Source organism: Streptopelia decaocto (genome assembly GCF_964273445.1).
Source record: "Streptopelia decaocto genome assembly, chromosome: 25".
Lineage (NCBI taxonomy): Eukaryota > Metazoa > Chordata > Aves > Columbiformes > Columbidae > Streptopelia > Streptopelia decaocto.
In genome coordinates, this window is record NC_138680.1 from 4,992,088 (window position 1) to 5,014,521 (window position 22,434).

The 22,434-nt window shown below is 53.5% G+C and overlaps 1 protein-coding gene across 8 annotated transcripts in view; it reads right to left on the reverse strand.

Annotated features, from left to right (window-relative positions):
• The window catches only part of ANK1 (ankyrin 1), a 34,522-nt gene extending 25,876 nt beyond the window's left edge, over positions 1–8,646 (reverse strand). For 5 of the 8 annotated variants that reach the window (XM_082072458.1, XM_082072456.1, XM_082072457.1 and 2 more), the window contains exons 1-2: positions 8,425–8,466; positions 167–268 (exon numbers count right to left, since the gene is read on the reverse strand). In XM_082072458.1, coding sequence (XP_081928584.1) covers positions 167–268; positions 8,425–8,451 — 129 coding nt within the window. In that variant the 5' untranslated portion in view covers positions 8,452–8,466. Of the gene's footprint in view, positions 1–166; positions 269–2,100; positions 2,155–7,783; positions 7,943–8,424 lie in introns of those variants that run through there. The other 3 variants (XM_082072455.1, XM_082072460.1, XM_082072459.1) reach the window with 3 other exon arrangements.
• Between the last annotated feature and the right edge of the window lie 13,788 nt (positions 8,647–22,434).

Consider the following 22,434-nt stretch of genomic DNA (forward strand, 5'->3'; position numbering starts at 1 on the left):
ACAGTTCTGCGGCGCCCGCAGCTCTCCGGCCCCGGGCAGGCCTGTCTGCGCTGCGCGAGGGGCGGCTCCACCTGCCCAACACCTCCCAAGCCACCAAGAGTGGCCGTTTGCAAACATTCTCACGTGAACTAGAAACGGTACCAGAAGCCCCATGGGTGTCACCTACCTGATTACAGGTGTTAATATCTACCCCATTCCTGAGGTGATCCAAGGCTTTGTCCAGATTCCCAGATCTTGCAGCTCTCAAGAAGCTCGTTGCAGCATCGGCCTTGAAGAAAAAAAGAAAAATCATGAGACGCGGAGTCCTCCCATTCTCCCCCATCACCAGCACAGGGCCAGCTCTTCACGCGGCCGCAGAGACCAGGACTATGGACACCAGTCAGGTCAAGGTGGGACCTACTGGACAGACTGAGGTGCCCCAAATCAGGCAAGAAGCAGCAAGGCTGGGACCTGCACTTGGGGTGGAGCGTATCCCGATACCGGGGCAAGAGAGCCACACGAGGTCTGCAGCTCGTCCCCGCACTGCAGGCGGGCAGGGAGGGAGCTCTGCGGAGACTCCTGCAGCCGGGGCAGCCTCCCTTGGCCAGGGAGACACCTCTGTGTCCTGGCTGAGAGACTGCAGCGATGGCCGAGGCACCCGGGACAACGACCCAGCTGAGCGCCCCGCAGCCAGGGAAGCCGCAGCTCTCCTTTCCAACAGCACAAGGCTGTGTCTCCCTGCACCACTGAAAACCCAGCCAGCCCAGGCGAGGCACAGCAATACTTCAAGCAACGCTATTTAGCAGTGTAAGGCAGCAAATGAAGACCATGGAATGGCTCACCAGAAGCTGGAAAATGGAGTGGAAATGCAGTGACATGGCTCTGTGAGGCTGGGACCTTGGACTGGTAACTGTGAGCTGGTGCCTGCCTGGTAGGCCCAGCCCAAAGGGCCCTCTGCAGCAAAGAGCCATGAGATGTCCACAGCAAGGGCACAGGACACACTGCCTTCAGCACTAGCAGAAAATCAGAACCTCTTTTGTACCCCTCATGCTGGGACTGACCAAGGGTTCTCCTGTGCCATGAGCGCCTCCATCCTGCCATGCCAGGCCATCCCACGGTGCTGGTCTGCGGAGCAGCAGCCAGGCCTGGGGAGCGTCTGGGCAGGGGCTGGAGCAGCACAGCGCAGAGGGCAGCACTGGAGGCAGGACTAGGCAGGACGATGCACTACACGTTTCAGGGCTTCTCTCTTCCCTTCTCTTTGCAGCCTCAGCCGTTTGAATCTGGACTTTGGAGCAGCACGACTCAGCTGCCTTGCTATCCCCGCAAACAGTGTGTCCTGACCCACTGTGCCAGGCACACTCTGCAGAGCCAAGCTCGGGCTGCCACGGCAGTGCCGGGTGCCGCAGTCCCCTCCGGGGCAGAGGGACAGGTGGCGGAGGGCGGCCCCGCCGTGCCCGTCCCGCTGCACGGCCACCACGTGCGGGGGGAGCACGTGCTGACGGCGCGTGCCAGCTGGCTCCGCTCGTGCCACCTCAGAGGAGAGCCCTGTCCACCTGGGCAGAGCCCCCAGATTCACCACAGAGCTCTGTGGAGGGCTGCGAGCACAGAGGAGACGCGGCGCGGCAGCTCCGTGCTCCGCTCACACGGGATGATAAACCCTCAGGGGCAGGAAGCAGCACCAGCACTGCGCTTACAAGTGCATGTTGGCGCTCTGAGCCCTGCGTGCTGCCTGGGGTCTAGCGAGAAAACACTGGCAGCTTCAAGCAACAGGTTGAATGCAAAGAGCTTTTCCAACTCCAGACCCTGCTAGAAGCCTCTGCATCTCAGGTCAGGATCAATGACGAGGCAGAACCTTGGCGATGCTGCTGGCATGCCGGCCACAGGATAGACCTTCGGCAGAAAACCCCTTGGAAAGTCAAAGCACAGCTCAGCCGGGCTCGTCCACGCCTGGGACACACATGGAACCGCGAAGATTAAAATGGTAAAACTCTACAAGCTCTAGCAGCAAAGGGGTTCCTGAAGCCCCAGCACGCCCTGCACAGAGGCTGTGGGCAGAAAGCAAGCAGAAAAGCACAGCGGAGGGCTCCATGGGCACGAAGGACAAGCGCGTTGTATACTCACAGCCACGTCTGGACCGGACCTGCCCTTTCGTGCTGCCATAGTCCGGCACTTCAGCTGAAACCTGAGCCTGGTGTCCCCTCTCTCCCTCCTTGGTTACCTACTCCCCAGCTTTGAGAGAGCCAGTAAGTTACATTGCATTCTGTCTAAAAATACAGGCTCCCTCCTCGCTCCAACGCAGACACTGCAGGGTTCGCCAGGCGCTAATGGAATTTGTTCATTTTCTCTCCATTATTGTGTCAGACAGGATATTTAATACAAGCTGCCTCCGGAAAGCAGATGACTGCTGCCAAGGGCAGGGAGCGGGTCAGAGCTGCAGGTACCAGCTCGGGCACGGCAGAGGAAGAGCAGCCCCACAGCCGTGCCCTGGAGCCCCGCGTTTCACAGGTAACACCTGCCACCGAGGGCTCACGGTTCCCTCTCCACTCTGCACGCTGGGGCCGGGCCTTGGAGAACGTGCTGAAGCTGGAGTGCTCCGGAGGGCTGCTCCTCTGTGCTCCCCACGCTCAGCGTGCACCTTTTGGAGATGCACAGGGATGCGGGACGTTGGACACCAGCGGTCAGACAACACGTGCAGCCAGAGAAGAAGGGAAGCTCAGCTCAAATGGTAAAAGCAGAGGAAATGGCTCTTCTGATGTCAGTGTGCGTGTTGGGACTGCCTATCTGCCACTCAGGCCATTCGTTCACAACAGCTTGCTTTGCTTTGGGGTGTCACAGAGATCAAGAAAACACTTAATTAGCCAGGGAACTGAAATATGGATTAGGTCACTGCCATCTTCTCAATTTCAGCAAAAGGGAGCAATGACAGTAAGAAATGCAGAGACCCTATGGACACAGGTAGATGTGTGTATCAAAAAGATACACACGCACATCCCAGTCAGCACAACACCAACATACCTAAACACACACACACTGCACAGTTACCATCCGCTAATAAGCACCATGTGTAGCATGGGCAGCCACTTGCACCTCCCGGTACTCGTACACACATGCAGTCACTTGCTACCTGTGTGCCCCAGGACACACAGTAACTGCCTCCAGATGCTGAAGGAGCTATTCCAGTGAAGAAGATAAAGTGCCTCACTTGGCATTGTGTATCTCTTGCACTCTTACATGGCTGCTAAATCCTACACACAGGTCTTGTGCTCCACAGACATTCAGTTGCTGCCAGCAATGCCCTGAGGGATAAGCCTCAGATCTGTACTTTGCAAAATGCTCCAAGACCTTCTAAAGTAAAAAACATAGCAAAGCACAACCGACTGTGCTTCTATTCTCCTTTTCTTCATTTTCTTTCAGGAAAAAGCTCCTGTTGTCTGTTCACAATCCGGATTTTTCCCTTTCCCTCTGCTGACCCTGACTGGAAACTTCCTCTGTCTCTGTTCAGAGGTGTCTCCTTGCTCTCAAAGCCTGGCCCCACAAAGCATCGCTGCTGCTGGAGCATCCTGCGCCCTTCACACCAACATGGGAAGCCTGGACCTGACCAAGCCCATCACTTTGTAGCTGTGGGCAAGGCAATAAGAAAGGGGAAATCCTGCCAAACCAACGGCTCAGGCCGTATTTCAAGGGCTGCAGCCAGGGGTTCAGTAACCCTGCTTTGTCTTCAGGCTCTGGCGGGAGTCCTGCTCTAATCTTTCCTGGCGCCATCTCGCTCTCGCTCCACCCAGGGAGGAGCTCCCACCAGCTCCTTCTGCACGTCGCTGATAACGGAACGGAGGGCCTCAGCGCTGCCTCCTTCCCGAAAGGTGGCCACGTTTGCCAGGACTCCGCTCTGTACAAGCTGCTAAATGCCACAAGCAGATGATTCCCAAGTGCAAGTGAGTCCAAGGACTTGTGCTGATCTCATGGTGTTTTCTGGGACGCCAAGACAGGCAAGAAGCAAGTCTGTTCCCCACTGGCAAAAGGCACACGCGCGTCCTGCTACGCTGCCCTCTTTACCCCATCTGCCTACTTGTCTCTTCTATCCGCAGGCCTTCTGCTGGGGCGATGAGGCAGCCGGGCAGGGTCTGCAGCTCCTCCGCTGTCACACAGCACCCCGTGTGGGGAAGGGCTGAGCTGCTTCTTGCTGAGGAGCCCCGGGGGGTGGGACCCCTTCCTTGCAAGGATGTGCACACGGGTCTGTGGGACTGCCTGGGGACGTGTCCGGCTAGGGACAGGGCCAACAATTCCAAAAGAAAGGGAGGGGGTGCCCTTTCCAACATGTTCCCGACACCAGCAGCTCCTGGGCGCCCGTGCCGCAGAGCCCCAGGGCAGGCAGGTGAGGGCAGCACACCCGGCCAGGCCTGCTGGGAGCCTCCCTGCCTGCAGAAACAGAGTGTGTGGTGCTCAAAACCAGCTGATTCCCTGCTCCATTGCAAGGTCTGCGAGGACTAATTACAGAGAGGGAAACGTGGGGGAGCTTGCACTCACTGTGAGGGTTTTTTTTAAATGGGCTCTATTTTCTTCAGTCTACCCAGATATATCGCGCAGCCAGAGCTGCCCTGCAATTGCAACACACAGCGCTACAGGGAATGCCCGGAGCCTCGATCCTCAGCCACATCATTCAGCCCCTACCTTTCCCCTTTGCTGCTCTCTGCCGCGTGTCTTCAGGACGTCTGGTCTCACTGAAGAACAGTGTTGCTCTTAAACCAGACAAAAGGAATTTCAATGCAGACTTTCAAATTATGCATTACTTCCCACGGCTCAGGGAGCAAAGCGGCAGCCGGATCCAGCGGTCGGCAGGTTGGGTCTGCTCTGCTGCTGGGCCGCACGGCTGACGCGGAGGAGACAGACGCTGGCTGTGTGTCCGTCCGGGACAACGCACTGAAACAGTTGCTCAGATTAAGAGCCATCAAAGAGCGCACACAGGGTCTTCCCAAGATGATCAGTGAACGTCAGGAGAGTTGAATGGGAGAGTCAACTCAGAATGCCCAGAAACAGAAATTACACTGTCCACCTTTACAGAAACTTTCTCTCCTATCTGTATTCACGTAAATGTGACACTCTCAGTGGTCCCTGCAGTGGAAGCAAAACCTACTGGCAGGTTTCTGCTCAGCACTCAGCAGAGCCCAGCATGTCCAGAGAAGCCGCAGCAGCAAAGCCGCAGGCAGCAGAGCACGGAGAACAGGCTGCCAGGCACGTACTGCAAACCCAGACGAAAGAGAAAAGCAAAAGCATTGGGAAAATTCATCAGATGAAAGGATAAATCCATATGCCCAAGACCTGTTCTCTAACCATCCTCGCCTCCACCCATGTGATTTAGCACAGGTCCACAGATCTTAGTAGGACTGGTGAGAGTCAAGGCATAGAAGGTCATCTCCAAAAGGCATCTGCCAAGCTAGTTTGTTCTCATTTCATGCACCAACGTGAGGAACCCCTTTGCCCATGTTCCAGCCAAGTGGAGATTTCACAATAGCCCTAGGCCTCCCCAGGGCATATACCACAGAGACCAATGGTTTATATGCCCAGCGGAGACCTCCAGACCAGGATGCAGGGGGAGCCCGACTGTCTTGCAGCAGGTGAATCGGAGCGTGCAGAAAATGAAAGATCTGCTCTTGTTCCTGTGGCAAGGGGCTGTTAGAGCTGTAAGAGAACCCAGCACAACTGGCAAAGGAGAAATCCCAAAGCAAAAGGAGGGCCCCTGGCAGGTTTGGGGGAAAGGACGTGACTTGTCAATTAGCGCTTTGAAAGTACTGAAGAGGGGGAAGCTTTCAGGTGTAGGCACCAGACTGACCCCTCGATCATGTGCAATCCTCCATCCTCACATAATCATGAGTCGCTAGCTTTCGGAAAGCCCTTTTTTATGCACTCAAAAGGAGGTGGTTCTGGGCTGTTGCTGGGGGCGCAGCTCAGGGCCAAAGTTAGCTTGGTCCCTGCTGAGCATATCCAGATACAGACAGCATCTACGCTGCCATTTGGCTCCGTCCTTCCCCCTCACAGGCCCCCTTTGCTGCTGAAGCTGGAACGGGTTCAGGACTGTGAGGAGGGTGGATATCAGAAACAGCTTAATCTGCACTGAGCAAGGACCTGGGAGCTGCCCCTGCACAGCAGACTGATCCTTTGATAAGGATCCCCTGGTGCTACAGCCTGCAGCCCTGTGAAAGCTTGTCTCTGTCAGTTCCCAGCTGCAACTAATGGATTTTCTAAGTAGTAGCATCAAGATCTTGTTCTGTCATTTGCAAACCATCACTTCCCCAATGAAGTACAGTGCTGGGTCCAGCAGCAATGAGTAGAGAGAGGAACAGGGGCTGGACCAGAGGTCTGAATGGGGAGCTGGAGACCAGGACATTGTTCATTTTACACAGAGCCAAAGCAAGAATTAACAGAGCTGCCGCTCCTGCCAGCCGGGGCCACGCACACCCAGGGGAAAGCTGTCACTCTCCTTTCATGTTAGCAGGAGCCTCTGCTCTCAACAGATCCTGAAAAAGAAAAGCTATTTTTACCTCACCAGAAAATATATAGACTGTGACTGAAGACAACACACGAGAGCTTTTCACTCAGGTACTACACCTCTCCTAACAACATAACAGGGCTTACAGCTGCTCAGATGCAGCAGCACTGTAACTGCTTCTTATGTCCTACTTTCTAATGCTCGGACCATGACAAGGCTCAGGCATGTGTGCAATGAATGAAGGGGAGTTGAGAGGTTTCTAGTGCAAGGGGGAAAGCAGATACATGCTCTGAGCCTGCCTGAGGCAAGCCAGGGACTAAGTGCACCTTGTAGAGCATCCTCCAGCTTGCCCTGGGCTCTGGGCAGTGCCCTTGCACCAGGAGATGTGCTGGAGCTCAGACGGTGCCGTCAGGGTCTGCCCGGTGCCTGGTGGAGAAACTTGCTTCTCTTTGCCGGTGATGCTTATAAACTGCTCCTAATTTCTGCAGTCTGCTCTGACTCATTCTCTACCTCTGCTTCAGCAGTGCTAGTGCACACCTGCTTTGTCTGCCCGCATGAGCAAAAGCACTGAGAAGGGCTTTCCGTTGGGATCCGCACGCTGCGAGGCACTGCGGTGCCATCCCTGCGCCGCGGCTGCAACAGATCGACCGCGAGCAGGATTCGGCCAGGCTGGCCCGGCCAGCGCACGGTGCGGCCTCCAGAAGCCATGCAGGGAAGAAGCGCTGACAGGAAAGCACCTGAAGCACAGGCCTGGCAATACATCTCTGCCAGCTGCTCCCTGGTGAGGACATGCGAGCAAAGCCATAGCGGCACAGCCACCTGCTCCTCCACAGAGCTGGTGCTGCACTGTGCCTGGAAAGAAACGTCATCCTGTGCACCTGTCCTAGAGCTTCGGGTGGGTAAAATAAGAAAGATGGTAACAGAGACATCAACATTTAGCATTAAAATAGCTCAAAAAAACACAACACCTGGGGGTACATCCCTTTTGCCAACAAAGCAGCGTTGAGAAGGATCAGGCAAGTAAAGCACCAGCAGGACCTGGCCGTTCTGGATTCAATGCCAGGCTCTGCCACCGGCTTCCACCACGACCTTAGGCCAGTTCCCAGCAACCTAAAAAGGGCAGCAAACCCTTCCTGCCACTCTGTGGTCCGTTAAGCTGCAATCTGTTGGTGACTAGGGCCATTTTCTCTCAACCAAAGTCCATGTGACTGGCCAGGACATATCTAAACTCCCACGTGTAAACCAACAGCCTGAGAACTGACCCGATTCCTCTCCCCCGAGTGCTGCCCAGCGAGCCCCCCACCATGCCTCAGTACTCACCCTCACGTAATGCAGGCATGGCATTGCTGCGGGGGGACGGCAGCTCGCCCTGCGCGGCCACGGTCTGCAGCTCAGATCAGCCCACAGCGCCGAATGCCGCAGCCACAGCACGCGCCACAGCCGGCCTGGGCCGGGTTATCAGCGGCAGCACCGCGCCCTATCGCCACGCACACCTGCCTGCCGGGGAGGCTCCCGCCTGCGGGCTGCAGATTACAGGCTGTGCCACGTCAGGGAGCGCTGCCAGGCTGCACACAGCGTGGTTAGTAAGTGCCTGAGGCGCACTTCATCAACATATCTGCGAGCTGCAAACAGGGAGGAGCTCACATGCGTGAACCCCGCTCTCCAAACAGTGCAGGGAAGACGAAACTTCAGAAATACAAAGCACAATGAAACAGCTGTGCAGCCAGAACCGTGCTGTCTCTTGGTTTGTGCTGCCCAAAGCAGGCTGGGCCAGAGGCAGTTAGCAGAACACCCCGGGTTGTTCACTGGTCTCTGCAGACCTTAGCTGGGCCCAGTCCCAAATGAAGGATACCGAGATGGAACTGAAGTGGCAAATGAGGTCTAGTGAGAGCAGCTCCCGTCCCTCTGTAGGGCCTGCAGCCGACTGCAATAGGATGAACGCGCCCCTTCCCCCCTTCTACCTGCACAGCAGACTCCTGCTCCAGCATCCCTTCAGGAGATCCTTGCTTGCAGCAAGAAGGCAAGGGGTCCACAGTGGTTGGTGCATGCCCTCTCTGAAAGACATGCAAGGGAGTCACACCAGTTGTGCAAAGGAACAGAGCTCCTGGAGACCGCTCCCATCCCACCCTCGCCTTGTGCTCAGGGTGACACTGCAGAGCGATGCTCATCTGGCACTGGAGCTCTGCAAAGGGAAATGATTTACAGTGCACACAACAGGGATACTCGCTAAGAAAGAGCAAACTCACGTTGAGAAAAAGCAGCCAAGAGTTACACCAAATAATAGCTGTCAGCTCCCAGTGGGGCCACTGTGCACCCCCATGGGCTCCAGGGGATTTTCGGGAGCCAGGTTTTCAGTATCGTCTTCAGTGCTGCTCCCTGGATGCTATAATATCTATCATACCCACAGGAAAAGTAATTTCTCCCCCGGCCCCTGGGATGAGATTCAGCAGCCCTGGTGCGTTAGTGCCACTGCACTCAGGTCTGCAACCAAAGTGAAAACACTGAATTCCAGCAGCCACTGCAGAAAGAGCCGCTGGGGCAGAGAGCTCTCTGCCAGAAACCTCCAAGGAAGAGGAGTTCTCTAAAGGAAACTACTCCTTCGGGTTCCAAGATACGAAGTTCTGCCTCTGACCTTTGGAGAAACTCTTCAACTGCACTCTGATGTAGCTGTGAAGGAACGCAAGGCTCCTTCCTCTGCGTCGTTACCTCCTGTGTAACTAGAGAAGCGATCGCCCAGCTCCAGACACTTCGCTGGCCGCTGCTAGTCTGTTCTCAGCTGTTCTTCTCGTTTCATTTAAGGGAATGGAGAGTGCAGTGTGTGCAGCAGAGAACCTTAAACACATTGACTTGAAGAAGAGTAAATAACTTTAACAGTGGGCTTCAGTATTTTAAGGAAACCGTGTCTGCTTTTGCTCATGGAATGACATGCAGCCTTTCCTGCATTCGGCAGTCGGAGGACGGTGCCGGAAAGGGTTCAGGGCTGAAATCACGGCCGCAGAGCGGCTCTTCCCCCAGCGCTCACCGTGCCCCGGCGCAGCTGCCCCACACGTCCCCTTCCTGCTTACACAGGAAAACTCCCCCTGGGATCCTGCCGCTCGCCGAGGCTCCGAGGAGCCGCCAGCCTCCCTGGTTCTGCTCAACAAGCTGTTCTCTTAGGAAACGTGAATGCAGTTTTTAAGCTGAGTCAGCAACAGAAGCCGAATAATTTAGATCCTTAGCAATTCTGCTACTGCTGCCCAGCCATGGGTAACGGGAGGTACTCAGATTCATGCAAGGAGAGAGCTGGGATAAAAAACAGTGCTGCCGCCAGACTGCTGGCTCGTGTTATGAGAGAACAGCAGTGACGTAGGCATAAATAATCAGCTAACAATGCTCTCCAGCACTGAACTAGACACTCCGCTGCCCAGAGCAGGCACAGCAAGGCTGGGCCTTGTGCTTTCCTGTGGCATTGGTGGTTTCTGTACGGTGATCCATCATTGCTCCATTGGTCCATAGGAGCTGCTGGTGCCTTACCTCTCCAATGGCTAATCCCTCAGCTTCCGAAGTGCTGGAATCATCAGCCCCGAGCAGCAGAGGAACGTGCATGTGAAAGGTCCACACCAACACCAGCTCTTCAGCTTTCTGTCAGAGGGGGAGCTACGCAACGTTATTTGGTGGGAGGGAGACAAAGATTTGCTATGCACAAACTTGCCTGCCCTTGTTCTCTCCCTAGTTGCCTCTCCATCTCCTTTATTGCAGCAGGAGGGGAGGAAGCCAATTTACAAGTACTTCTCCCCAAATCAGTCTAAAAACCGTCACCCAGAACCAGGGGACAAATGAAAACTCGCAAGAAATCCAGTGGGCTGGGTTTGCAAAGCTCAGCAGCTAAGGGCCATAAGAAATCTCCCTCCACCATACCCTTGATCTAAGAAAATGTTTCATGGTCATCCATCAGTTCAGCACTATTTGGGCTGTGAGATTCACAAAGGAAATCCAGAAACAAAAATCAAACAGATGTTTTGCAGGTTGCGTTTCTTGAACGGTGCACTGTTGCCTCCAAAGGCATGATTTTGGAGATGAATCAGCCTGTCGTTTTACTCCAAAAGAAAGCTGCCTTGTGCCAGCACAACCACGGTTTAGTTCCTGGAGAGGAAGCAGTCTGAGCCCAAAATTGGGGTGTTCAGGCAGCCCTTTGCGCCTCCCTGCAAGCATCCTGAGCAGACAGCCTCATAGCATGTGCCTCTCTGGCATCTTATGGCGCGGGTCATAAGGTGCTCTTTTTGCTCATCGTTTGGATAAGCCAGGCAACGCAACTGCAAAATTCATCACACTGATTTATCTTGTTTATACTCATTCAGGCACAAAAATTCAGGAAGTCGGATTCACAGAGCAAAGACATGAAAGAGTTGCAGAGCTCCCAGAGGAAAGGAATATTCATGGCTCATTGTTTATGCTATGGCTTAGCTCTGTGCTATCCCAGCTGCAAACAAGATTTCTGCACAGATAGAAAGTGTTCAGCAACCTCTGCATCTGGCTCTCCCAATACAGTGGGCCAGAGGACATCTCACTCACAGGATTAACATCCACTGTTTTTCCTTCTGTCTGAAACCAGACAGTTCTGAGAGCAAAAAGCATCACCAAACTCACTTTGAATCTGAAAAATCCCAGTTCTGGGAACTCAGAGTTTGGCATTATGCCCACAATATGGCCCAAAGGCACATCACTTCTTAATTGCTGCGTATGGTGCAGAGTCCTGCTTTCAGTCAGGCACCAGTCTGAAAGTCCTAACAAGACCCCTACCAGGCTGCAGTTAATCCACCCCGGTTACGGATCCTACTGGACCCAGCGGTAACTGCAGGATTACAAATCCACCGAGACGCCCAAATGTTATGCCTGTCTGGGGACCTGAGGACGCAGATCCCCAGCGCGTGGCTGCAGCGCGTGCCCGGAGGCAGAGCAGAGCGGCCTCCTGCGAGAGAGACGAATCCCTCTCGGACCGGAGCCTTCCGCAGGGCTGGAGCAGCTGAGTCCAAGCAGCTCCTTCTCTCCACCAAGAAACTGCCCGGAGCGGCAATCCAACTCCTGAGTGACCGCGCACGACACGACCGCGAAGCGCACTGACCAGCACAACAAACGCTGCAATATTAACAGGCCCGAAAGACACAATTGTTTGCAGAGAACAGCTCTGCAACCCGTTTCCAGTCTCTCAGTCCTGCTGCCCTCGCTCTTCCTTAATCCAAGCTTAATCCAAGCCTTCTCAACCAAAAAGCCAATGCCCTGAGGTCTGGAGTGCAACTGCACGTTCTTACTCCTTCCCCAAGTCCAATCTTGTACAGACGTCTAAGAGACTGTGCCTGTGTTCATCACCTTGCTGAACAGGCAAAGGAGCCAAAGGCTTTATTGAATGCATTTTTGCCCATGTTCTGGTGGTGACCGCATGTGGCTTTTCATCATGACTAGTTCTTTCAGATACTATGGACTCAATTATTTCTTGAGCACCCTCAGCACATCTGGGCAACCTGATACGAACAACAAGAATAGCAAGAACAACAGCCCACACCACCACATCCTGCTCCCAGTACAACAGCCTGCACCTTTCTCCAGCTACTGCAGTGCTCTGAAGAATAGTTTGGCAGATCTGCAGAAAATCCACTTGAAATCTTGAAACCCATGAGTTCCATTTGAGGGTAATTAATGAATGATTCAGAAGAGACGTGCACATTGCTGTTGTATGCCCACAGCCCTGCTCTCACTGATCAGCATTTAGGATGATTTCATCACACAGCAGCTTTTCCTAAGGTCTAATTCAATTACATAAGATGCCTCTGGATGAGAGAAGCAGAGTCCCAGCGTCCCAGAAACACTCACTCATCCGCTGCTTTGGAAAGTGAACAATTCTGCAGAACAGGAGTGAGGACAGAGCTCCACTGACCGAGCAGAGCTAATGGGAGTCTCACTATTGTTCTACAATTGAAGGAGATCAACTATTTCATTTCCCCAGTGGACCTTTTTCACTGAATGTCTGCAGTATCAGCACTTTTTCCCGGCCTCAGCAGTAAAAATTCGGGAACAAAGCCTCCCTAGAACCTGCCCCTCAAAGCTCCGTCAGCTACCGTACAGGAGACGTGGGAGCGTTTACTGCTGAAGTGAACTGTCCTTACCTCCCACAAAACATCAGTGCAACTGCTCCTCTCAACAGCCCAGACGAATCCTTTGCAGAAATGGGTCTGAGCAAACACTGCTCTGTCCAGCTCTGTTCACAGAGGTGCCCAGCACACACCCGCAACTGGAAATCTGCCAGCCAGACCAGGGTTCCAGCAGCCACCTCCCACCACTGGACACACAGCTGCACTCCGCAACACACCAGCCATGAACCAGCTCTGAGACATCTGCAGGAGCTTCGCAATGGCTCATTTACCTACTTAGGATAAGCTGGACCGATGTCATACTTTCACAGTGCTTAAAGCTCAGCTTTATATTCAGTCCTGGAAATCGACTGCACCCCGCATGTGCAGAGCTGTAGGGGACAGAAGAGGCACCTGATTCAGACATCCCGAGGGCAGGGTCACCGAAACAGTGTCACGCACCTACAGAGTCAACACTTGAAACAGAGCTTGCTGTCTCAGCTCCCTTGAGAGCCAGGGGAGAGAAACCAGTATTTCTAAGGGTATAATTCAGCTGACCTACTTCTACATGCAGTGCAGCACGGGAAGGGCTCCCTCCTCTCCCGGGCTGGAGGGAGCTGGGCTGAGCAGCTCGGATGCAGAGCTCTGCATCCCAGCACCCCCAAACTGGGGCAGACTGTCCCGTTACACAGCGGGACACCCACGTGCCGCCAGCAGCACCAGCCGCGCTCGTTCCCATGATGACACCGAATGTCAGTGTGTGGAGAGCAGCCCTGCTCTGCCCCAACACACCCAACAACAAAATCCCATCCTAGAAACATCCAAATCCTCCCAGCTGCCGCTGCCATGGCAACGCCAGAGAAAGGCTCTGCCAGCCTTTGATGTGCTGATCTGTTTAAAGCATGCAAAATGCCATTCAGAAGCTGCGGAGCTGCGTGGAGGAACACCTGACTGCCCTGAAGATGGAAGACTCCAAGGAGCAAGGATTAGCGCACGCTGGCCAGCACCGCTGCCATCTCCTGCCACAGCAAGTCATTGCCAGCGTGCTGCTGTTCTGTGCTCCAGCTCACCCACTTAGTGGAGTTTCATATTTAACATCAGGCAAGCTGCTGTTTCCCAGGATAATTTAGGCTATTAATAAAAAATCCCCTTTCACCACCCTCAGTGGTTCAAAACTAAGATGCTGTTACTCCAGGTTATCGGTGCCGTCAGCAAGTGCTGGGAGCTGAGCACCACAGAGCAGTTAATGGGCAAATCAGGAAAGGCAGTTACAGTCCACAGAAAAGCCAGCAGAGCCAAGTACCATGCAGCACAACACGGTCCCCGTCTCCCCTTGCGCCAGAGGCGGCAGAGGAAGAGGTAATTCCAAACGGCAAACAGGCCGTGCAAACCAGAGCAGAGAATGTTCCTGGTAGCGGGTGACAGGACGGAGCACCAGTCTTCCCAGTGCGCTTGCTCTGCAAAATCGCTGCTTGATCCCCTCGCAGAGACCCCCTGCACGGCAGGGACGCCCCCGCGCCCAGGACTGCGCGTCTGCTTACCTCTAAACATGAACTCGCAGCACTTTGCACCAGGGTTCCCTGAGGCTTTGCAAAAAACAATACTGTCGGTGCCAGGAGACGCCAGACACCGGTCCCCGCATAGCACGTGTCCTCACTGAGCTGCCAGGTTACGGCAGGTCAGTACAAGCCAAGAAGCTCTGAAATGTGAGGGCAGAGAGAAAGATTTGAACCATTTGAGGGGTTTTATGCTACACTTCTGATGGAATTTGCTTTGCAATGTGAAACACACTAACCTGAAGTAGTCTCCTACAGACAGAACATCTCTGTCCTGCACTCTGCCATTTCCACCACTTTCATTTCAAGACTCAGCCTACTCCACAATTGCAAAGTTTCCCCTGTAATAGTTCACCCTCTTGCTAAACCAGTGTTCCCATGGTTCCATGCTTGGGAATCCAAATAAATTCCTCGAGCCTCTGTTGTTTACTGGCAACTCCCAATCACATCACTGGCATGTCAGGTACCTCTTTTACTTTAAACCATAAACATGATATATGTATATTTTCCAGGCACTTTTCATCATTGAACGAGCCTAACATCCCCGTGACCTGCTGGCAAAGCTTGGCAGTGAACAGCAGGCAGCTCGAGGGCAGCTAACTGCAGGGGCTGCAGCTGCAGGAGGACAAGAAGTGTGTTACTTGCTTTGTCTGCTGCTTTTGTGTGTGTGTTTTTTTGTGTTTGTGGTGGGGTTTTTTGTTTGTTTGTTTGTTTTTGTTTTGTTTTGGTTTGTTTTTTTCCAGAAATCTCACAAGAACAATAAAGGAAACTCCGAAGCTTCCTGCTCTGTTGAGCTTTTTTTTCTTCCTTCTCCCAATATGACACAATAGATTATTTCCATCAAGAACCAACTACAGGTTCCTATGTTATTACTGGGCACCCTCCGTTCTCCTCTATGTGTGACGCTGCATTTATTTCCAGCAAAATGGACAAACACACCACCTCTGCAGCATTCAAACTACAATTCCAAATCTGCGATGCCCCTTCCCGGTGAACGGACCTTATCTGCCTGCTTTAGGAGGAAGTTGCCTCACTATTGCGGCTGCGAGCAGGGCTCCTGGATCCGCTTGCTCCAGTGTCCTCACAGGACTCTTAGCTCTAAAGCAAAGTGAATTAGGGAAAGATGCCAGCTCCTCTACCTAAATACCTGCAATTTACCCACAGTGTCTGTGGCAGTGCAAGAACGACAGAATAATCACCCTCTGCTGCCTCACAGGGACGTGCTGCCGGTCCCTGCTGAAATGTCAGGGTACAGCGACTGCTGCTGCTTCGCATTTTGGATGGAGAGGGTGATCTGGTCTGTGCATTACTGAGCTGTCGCTGACCTCGGAGAACTCCTCTGCTGGGTCCAGGGGGCGTATCTCACTGTTGGCAGGGATGAGTTCCCAAGTTTTGAGAAGGAGTTTTGCTGATACAGTACTGATGCACAGCAGATATTTTATCCTTTTGTCCTGTGACAGCGCAGCTCCTCTTACCGCAATCTCAGCTCCGCAGCCATCTGACAGCGGGCTTGACAGAAAGCACTTTTCCCAGCACTCCCAGAAAGGGGGTCAGCCTGGCGATCGCTGCTGAGCTCTGCGGCGGGAGCGCGTTGCTTTGCATCAGCGCGGCGGCGCGTCCCAGCTGCGTGTGCGCGGAGCTGCCCGGCCACGCTCCGCTGGCAGTTCCTGCCTGGACCAGACCCCTGCCACTGAGCTGAGATGATTTTGCCAAGGAAAGAGCTGAAGAATGAAAAAGCTTAGAAAATTATAGCCTGCAGGCCAAATCCAGACCCCATGCAGGCACCTCCTGGAGCTGAAATACCCCTGTACCAAAGACAGTGGCCCACAGATAGAACTTCTGTTTCAGCTTTAAAGGTGGGAAGTAGAACCACAACATTTGCCACTGGAGTAAAAGCAAGTTTTCCTTTTCTGAGAGCTCTGTAGCACACCACCACCACCCCGCACGCCACTGCCCATGCCCACTGCCAGCAGCAAATAGAGGGGGGAAGAGGAACAGAGGAGGGGAGGCAGGGAGAGAGGAAGGAGGGGAGGAAGGAGGGGAGGAAGGAGGGGAGGAAGGAGGGGAGGAAGGAGGGGAGGAAGGAGGGGAGGAAGGAGGGGAGGAAGGAGGGGAGGAAGGAGGGGAGGAAGGAAGGAAACCTCTGTGAGCACAGACTGGTTCTATGAGAGACCTGGGGAGCTTAGACCCTGTGAGGTGACAGCACAGGCACTGCCCTCTTCTTTTTCTCATATGTCCCTTAAAATAGAAGACACTCTCGAGTACATCCTACCCAGTGCATCAGGATGCCAGGCATCTGTGCTGCCTCGGCGGCTGTGAAAGCGCCAGATGACGGGGCAGAACGGGAAGGAGCTCTGGATGCGCAGGCACACGGGGAGGCCGGTGTCTGCGGCCCCCACCAGCGGTCGGTATCTGCTCAGGGCTATGGCGGCACCCGCAGAGAGCAGCAGCGTCTTCCCTGTGTCCAGGGCCGCTCCGTGCAGCCAGGAAACACACTGTTAAAGCTGGAACTGTCCTTAGCTCACCCCACACCTGTGTGTCACACCCACCAAAACAGCCCATTCCCATAGCATTTATCTTAGCCTTTGCTTTACGCTGTAATCAGCAAGTCCTGGGAAAAAGACACGATGCTCCCCACTCCAGGCATGGCGCCATGACAGAACTAAAGGGACTCCAGAATACATTACACATTTCTTGTGGAGTATACGAAAGCCTTAGTTTTCTGGACAACTGACACTGTAAAAAGGTGAAAATATTTATTATTCCTTTGCAGAAACCATTAGATTACTTAAAAATCTAGTGTACTTTATACTTTGGAAAGGATTTCAGCACTCTGTTCTCTATATTTCCCATTTAAAAGGTCCAACATGTGCACATGAATGGACCCTACAAGCCCCAAGTCCTGTCACCACAGTGCAGTGAAGGACCATTGCCTTTATTTCTGCTTGTTGTCTTCCTGCAGTACCTTTCTACTTAAGCAGGAGTCTTCTCAGTGACCTGGACACACACACACGCGCGTGCGCACACGCTCCTTTCCTCATCTCTGTATAAATATAGAAACCTTGTCTGTTTTCTAAATGCTCTCCCGCTGCTGCATTCTCTCCCTCCGCCTCCCAAGACACTTTGGTGAATACCTGCTGCTTTGTTTCTGCTGTAGATTTTTCACCAAGGCTGCAAGATGTTGAAGCCACCGATTTAACATCGTCCCCTACATCTGCAGCCCCTACACAGAAATATATGGCTCTGGCTTAATGTTTCACCCAGTCAGCAAAATTTGATTTGCAAATAGGAAGGGAGCTTGAATTTTGCTGCTGTTTGCAGCGCTGTGTCTCAAAACCCAACATAGCTCAGCTGTGAAGGGAAATGTGAATTTTCAGATGGTTCTGCCATAGAGAGAGGGTGACGGGAACTCCCCTGCACCCAGAAGGCTGCCCTCTACTCATCTAAGATTTTAACAAAGCTGGTCCATCCAGCCCAGGGCCAATGTTTTCAGAATCTGCCCTCACGGCATTTTGAGAGCTGGAGATGAGGACTGCGAGGGAACTCTAAGTAGGGCAGGGAACCCAGAGATCTGTGCAATCCTTGACCCATCCTTCCATCACTCCCCCAGCGATGCTGCACCTTTCCAGACCGGCACAGAGAGGGTACATTTCTGCAGAACCTTGACACAGTTAGACAATTAAAATAAATTAGCATAATTCAGACTAAACTTCTAATTTTAGCAGTCTGTAAAGCTGCTTTCCTTTGGGCTCAGATCTAGCCTGCTGTACCTCAGCTTCAGCACACTAGGGGAGTTTCCCGCTGTGAATCACCTGGCCCATGGGCTATGAAGCACACACTTTCCCCAGGAGCCGCCTTTGCTGCTCGTCCTCCTGATGGCGTTTCTCCAGACAGGGCTCGGTCCTTGTGCCCTGCGAGCGCCCTGCTCGGCAGACGCCTCGGACACGGAACAGGCGCAGCAGAGAGGGCACAGTCTGAAAGAACCTGCTCCCAAAATAGATTTCTGAATGCTACGGGGCTTCAAGCGCTGCTCACCTCATTCTAGTACTTGACATCTGGTGGGCTAACCAAGCACTGTAGATGCCGTTATCACCTGAATAATTTAAGAGGCTGCAGAGCAGCGGTGCAGAACAGCACCAGCCTCCCCGGCGCCTCCCGCCAGCAGCGGGTCCTGCAGCTGCTCTGCTCCAGCGCCGCGTCCCGGCGCAGGCGCCCGTGTCCTGCTCGAGCGCAGCCGAACCGCCGCTCGCCCTTCCCTCGCGGCACCGCGGCTCCCTCCTGCTCGGACACGTCAGGAAAGGACACAGGCTCCGAAACGCCGCGCTTGCTATGGACTGCACAAGCTGTTCTTCACTTACAACTGACTTCAGTGTTTGTGGCCAACTGTTTTCTGGGAAAGGGATGGACTTCCCAAGTTAAACACGGTTCATTATCCATTAGCTCACATTATCTGAGAGACTAGGCTCTCTTGGTACCACATCCTGCAAAGGGCAAGGCAGACAGTGAAAGAAGGAAAAGGTAAACACCACAGGAACTGCTACTGTATAAATGTGCTGATTTTTCTAACTGGGTCATTTGAGGGAGCTCTTGGCCTGTGCCCATTGCAAAAAACCACGCTCAGCCAGAAACTCCCGTGACCCCCCCACTTTGAAGAACGTTGAGATAGTACAATTCCTGCATTGCCATCTTCCTTCCTGCACACAAACGCCACGCACGGCCCTCTGCCGCCCTTCCCCCGCGCTTAATGCAAACACTGCGAAGAAAATACAAACGCTGGGAGCACAGACACTTCTGTGATAACCAGTGCGTGCGGCATTGCAACCTAACAGAAAAATGCTAGAGAGTGATTGTGAGCAGCGCCGAGTGAAATTGGAGAGTTTAGGCAAAGGTAAGTTTGAAACAGCCTCTTCCTCCTACTGATTCTGTATCAGAGAAACACGGAGAGAGATGAAGTGGAAACCTGAGTGGGTTGTGAGAAAAATGCCCCCTTACAGGCCTTAGACAGCAGAGCAGTACAATACAGCACAGCACTGATGCTTTTTAATTCTGATAGCATTTGTAGGGACGCCAGTGGCAGGTCACATAAACAGCATCAGAGGAAGTCATCGTCACACACAGCCCCTGTACTTCCCAACCCAGCCTAAAGCAAGAACTAAATATTTATTAAGCTTCTATGAATCAGAGGTCTGAATCCCCTGACAATGCAGCCAGCTGATGTAATCCTCCCCAAACCCTGATGGGACTTGCCTCCCCAAAAGCCGTGACAGAGCTTGGAGGGTCAGTTCCATGGCACGCTGGGCAGAGGTGGGGAGCAAATCCTCCACACTGCTCCATCCCCCAGTGCACCAGGTCACGGGCGACGGGGCGCCCGCTTCGCCCCAGGCAGCCAGCAGCTGCCTATACAAAACGCATCCCGAGCTTTACACACTGGACGTTTGCAGCAGACAAGACTCAACACTGTCCCGGTGCTTTGAACCTTGGACTTAAGTACCATCCTGACACAGCTCATCAGCGAAGGGCAGGTGAGTGAGCCCCTTCGCTTGTCACAAAACAAGCACAAATGTGGTCACCCTACCTGACCATTCAGTTGTCCTACTCATCTGTGATTGCTCCTCTGTCTGATAGTTTGTGGCTGTTGTTCCAAACCCTACTTGACTGTTCTACTTCCCACATTTCCCTGGCTCCCTAAGCATACAAAATTCCTTCCGCACAAAAGCATTCTCATTAGCATCCTCCACGCTGGCTCAGTCTTCTCAGAGCTGCTCATCCAGGATCTGGCCCCTCTCCCAGCTCGCACACCTCAGCCTGGGGTTTCTTCTGACAGTGGATGCCAGCTGGTTATGTTCACATTTATTCTCCATCCATGCTTGAGGTCTCTATAACAGTGTGTTCACATAAGTTACAGGCCTGCCTCACAAACTGCAGCAAAACATCATATTCTCACAATGTGTCGTGCTGGTCGCCACTACCCCTGCAGAAGGCAGGACTGTCTGTGTATTTAAGTGCTCTGCCTGACTTCCAAGTGAGGGCTTTCTGCCCCTCAAAACAGCCTGACCACAGCACGGCTGCAACAAAAGGAGGGGCTCTTGAACGTCTCTACTTCCCAGAACCACACACACACACACAAGGCAGATACCCGCATCCAAAGCACGGATACTGCTCCCGCCTGTCACCACCTGCCTGTCGGTGCGCCCGACCCCATCAGCGATTCCACATGCAGCCCAGCAGCTGTAACTGGTCCCCCGTGAACTGGCCGTCTAAGCAAAACGCACAGAAATTCGAAGCCAGGATGCGGCAGCAGGAATAGCAAGGAGCCAGCCCAGGTGATGCTTGGTGAATTCTCTAATGGCAGTGAACTTCCATTCAATTCACGGCCTCCATTTCTCACAGGCTGCTCTCTGTCACACCTGCATGTTTGCAGGGCACCTGAAAACCCACGAACACATTAGGCTAGACCTCATAATTCCTCAAAATTCAGCATTTCCACTAAATGTAGGAATAGATGTGACTATTGGAAGCTTGTTCAGTGCTCCCCATGGTGCGACAACCCCAAATAATATACTACAAAAGGGTTATTTGTCCCATCTGGGGAAGCAGAGCCCTTTGGGTGTCAGTGGCGCTGCTCCAGCTCCCTGGCTGGTGTCACAGCGCGTCTTGGCAGCAAAGTGCAACTTGGGTCTCTCACAAGGAGCTGGCAAGAAAGTGCCCTCTCTAGTACCTTCCACATGAGGAAGTCCAGACACTTTGCAGGTATCTTAGGAATTCCCAACCCACCACCAAGACACACATACACTGTGCTTTGGGAGAGGAGGGACAGAAGGGAAGAGGATGGTTTTCTCAAAGACTCACAGAGTGAGTCTTCATTAGAAACAGGGAGGAACGACACCTAGGGATTCCCGTGTCCAGGATGAGACCAAACAGCCTGAGCCAGCAGTTGTCCAGCGGCGTGGCAGGAAGAATAAAAGCCTGAGGGCTGGTTAGCGGTGCCCAGCATCTCAGCAGCTCTCCTCAGCACGCTCCGGGCGCAGCTATTGCGATGCTCCAAGCAGCAGAGCTCTGCTGAGAGGCTCCTGCTCAGAGGGGCACACAGAAGTATCCAAGTCTTTTGCCAAAGGCAGAGGAGAAGCCCACTTTAGACATCCCTGTATTGCAGCCTCCGCTCACATGTACCCTTGATTACCCTTGGTTTCACCTCTCTCCTCCCTGCCTCTCTGCATCGGTGCATAGCACATACACCCTCGGGCCCTGCTGTGAGAAGCACATTCAGTTCAAGAGGTGTTCAAGGGGCAGCAAAGCTATCTTAGCAACATGCCTGCTCCTGCAGGAAGCTGGCAGCAAGAAAAAAGCGGCAGTGACTTTCCAGAGAGGAGCTACACCTTGGAACAGCTCACAGACCCACAGCTCCCTTGGATCGGTGTCAGCAGAGGGGAAAGACGCCTCTTGCTCCTGACCCCCCAACTCACCTGCTGCCACAAGTAACACACCTTTGCCGGGAGGGCCTGTGTCCACTCACAGATACACCTGCCCTGAGCAGCAGCAGAGCGCACGGTCCCCTGCACAAAACCGCTTTCTCTGTTTGTGGTTGTCTCCCACTATTCCCTGGCTTCAGAGTCCTGGCAGAGATCAAGCAGGACATGGAGTGGACATCGCGACTGCTCCTTCACTAGAGAAAGGGGTGGGGGTCTCCTGCCCCTTTGCTCTGCAGGCACAGAGCAACTGTGGGAAACTGCACGAAGTTAGAAGCCAGCAATTTCATCCTAGAGATCAAATCTGTTACTGGGCTGAGTGAGTCTCTTTAGCTGCCCTAACAAAGCTCTCCCTTCCTTCCTTCCTCCCTTCACCAGGCTTTTTTATACCCTTCCCCAGCCCTACAAGCTGTTAGGGCAAACAGCAGATTCCTGGCCCCAAAAGTTGTCATCTCTTTGGCAGGCTGTTTCAGGTGCTGATTGCACACAGATTTGTACAGGGACCAGACTGCCCCCTGTTATCTCCCCCTGCACCCCCCGACAAACCAGCACTCACAGCCACCAGCACAGGCACCTGACATAGGGCTGCTTGCCCCAGAGCCACTGACCTTTTTCTTCCGGTCCCGAGAGCGGTTCCTGCGTTTGCGGTTGGATTCTTCCTTCTCCCTCTGCTCCTGCAGAGCCTGAGCCTCAATGTCTTTTATTTTCTTCAGCTGTTTAGCTGCTTGAGCCATGGCCGGCCAGACTGCAGTTCCCTTCAGAGCTCACACCTGCGCTTTCCACGCAGCACCCTCCGGTTCCTGGCCAAGAAAGTCCCTTCCCCTGGCTCAAATGCTGCTGACCCA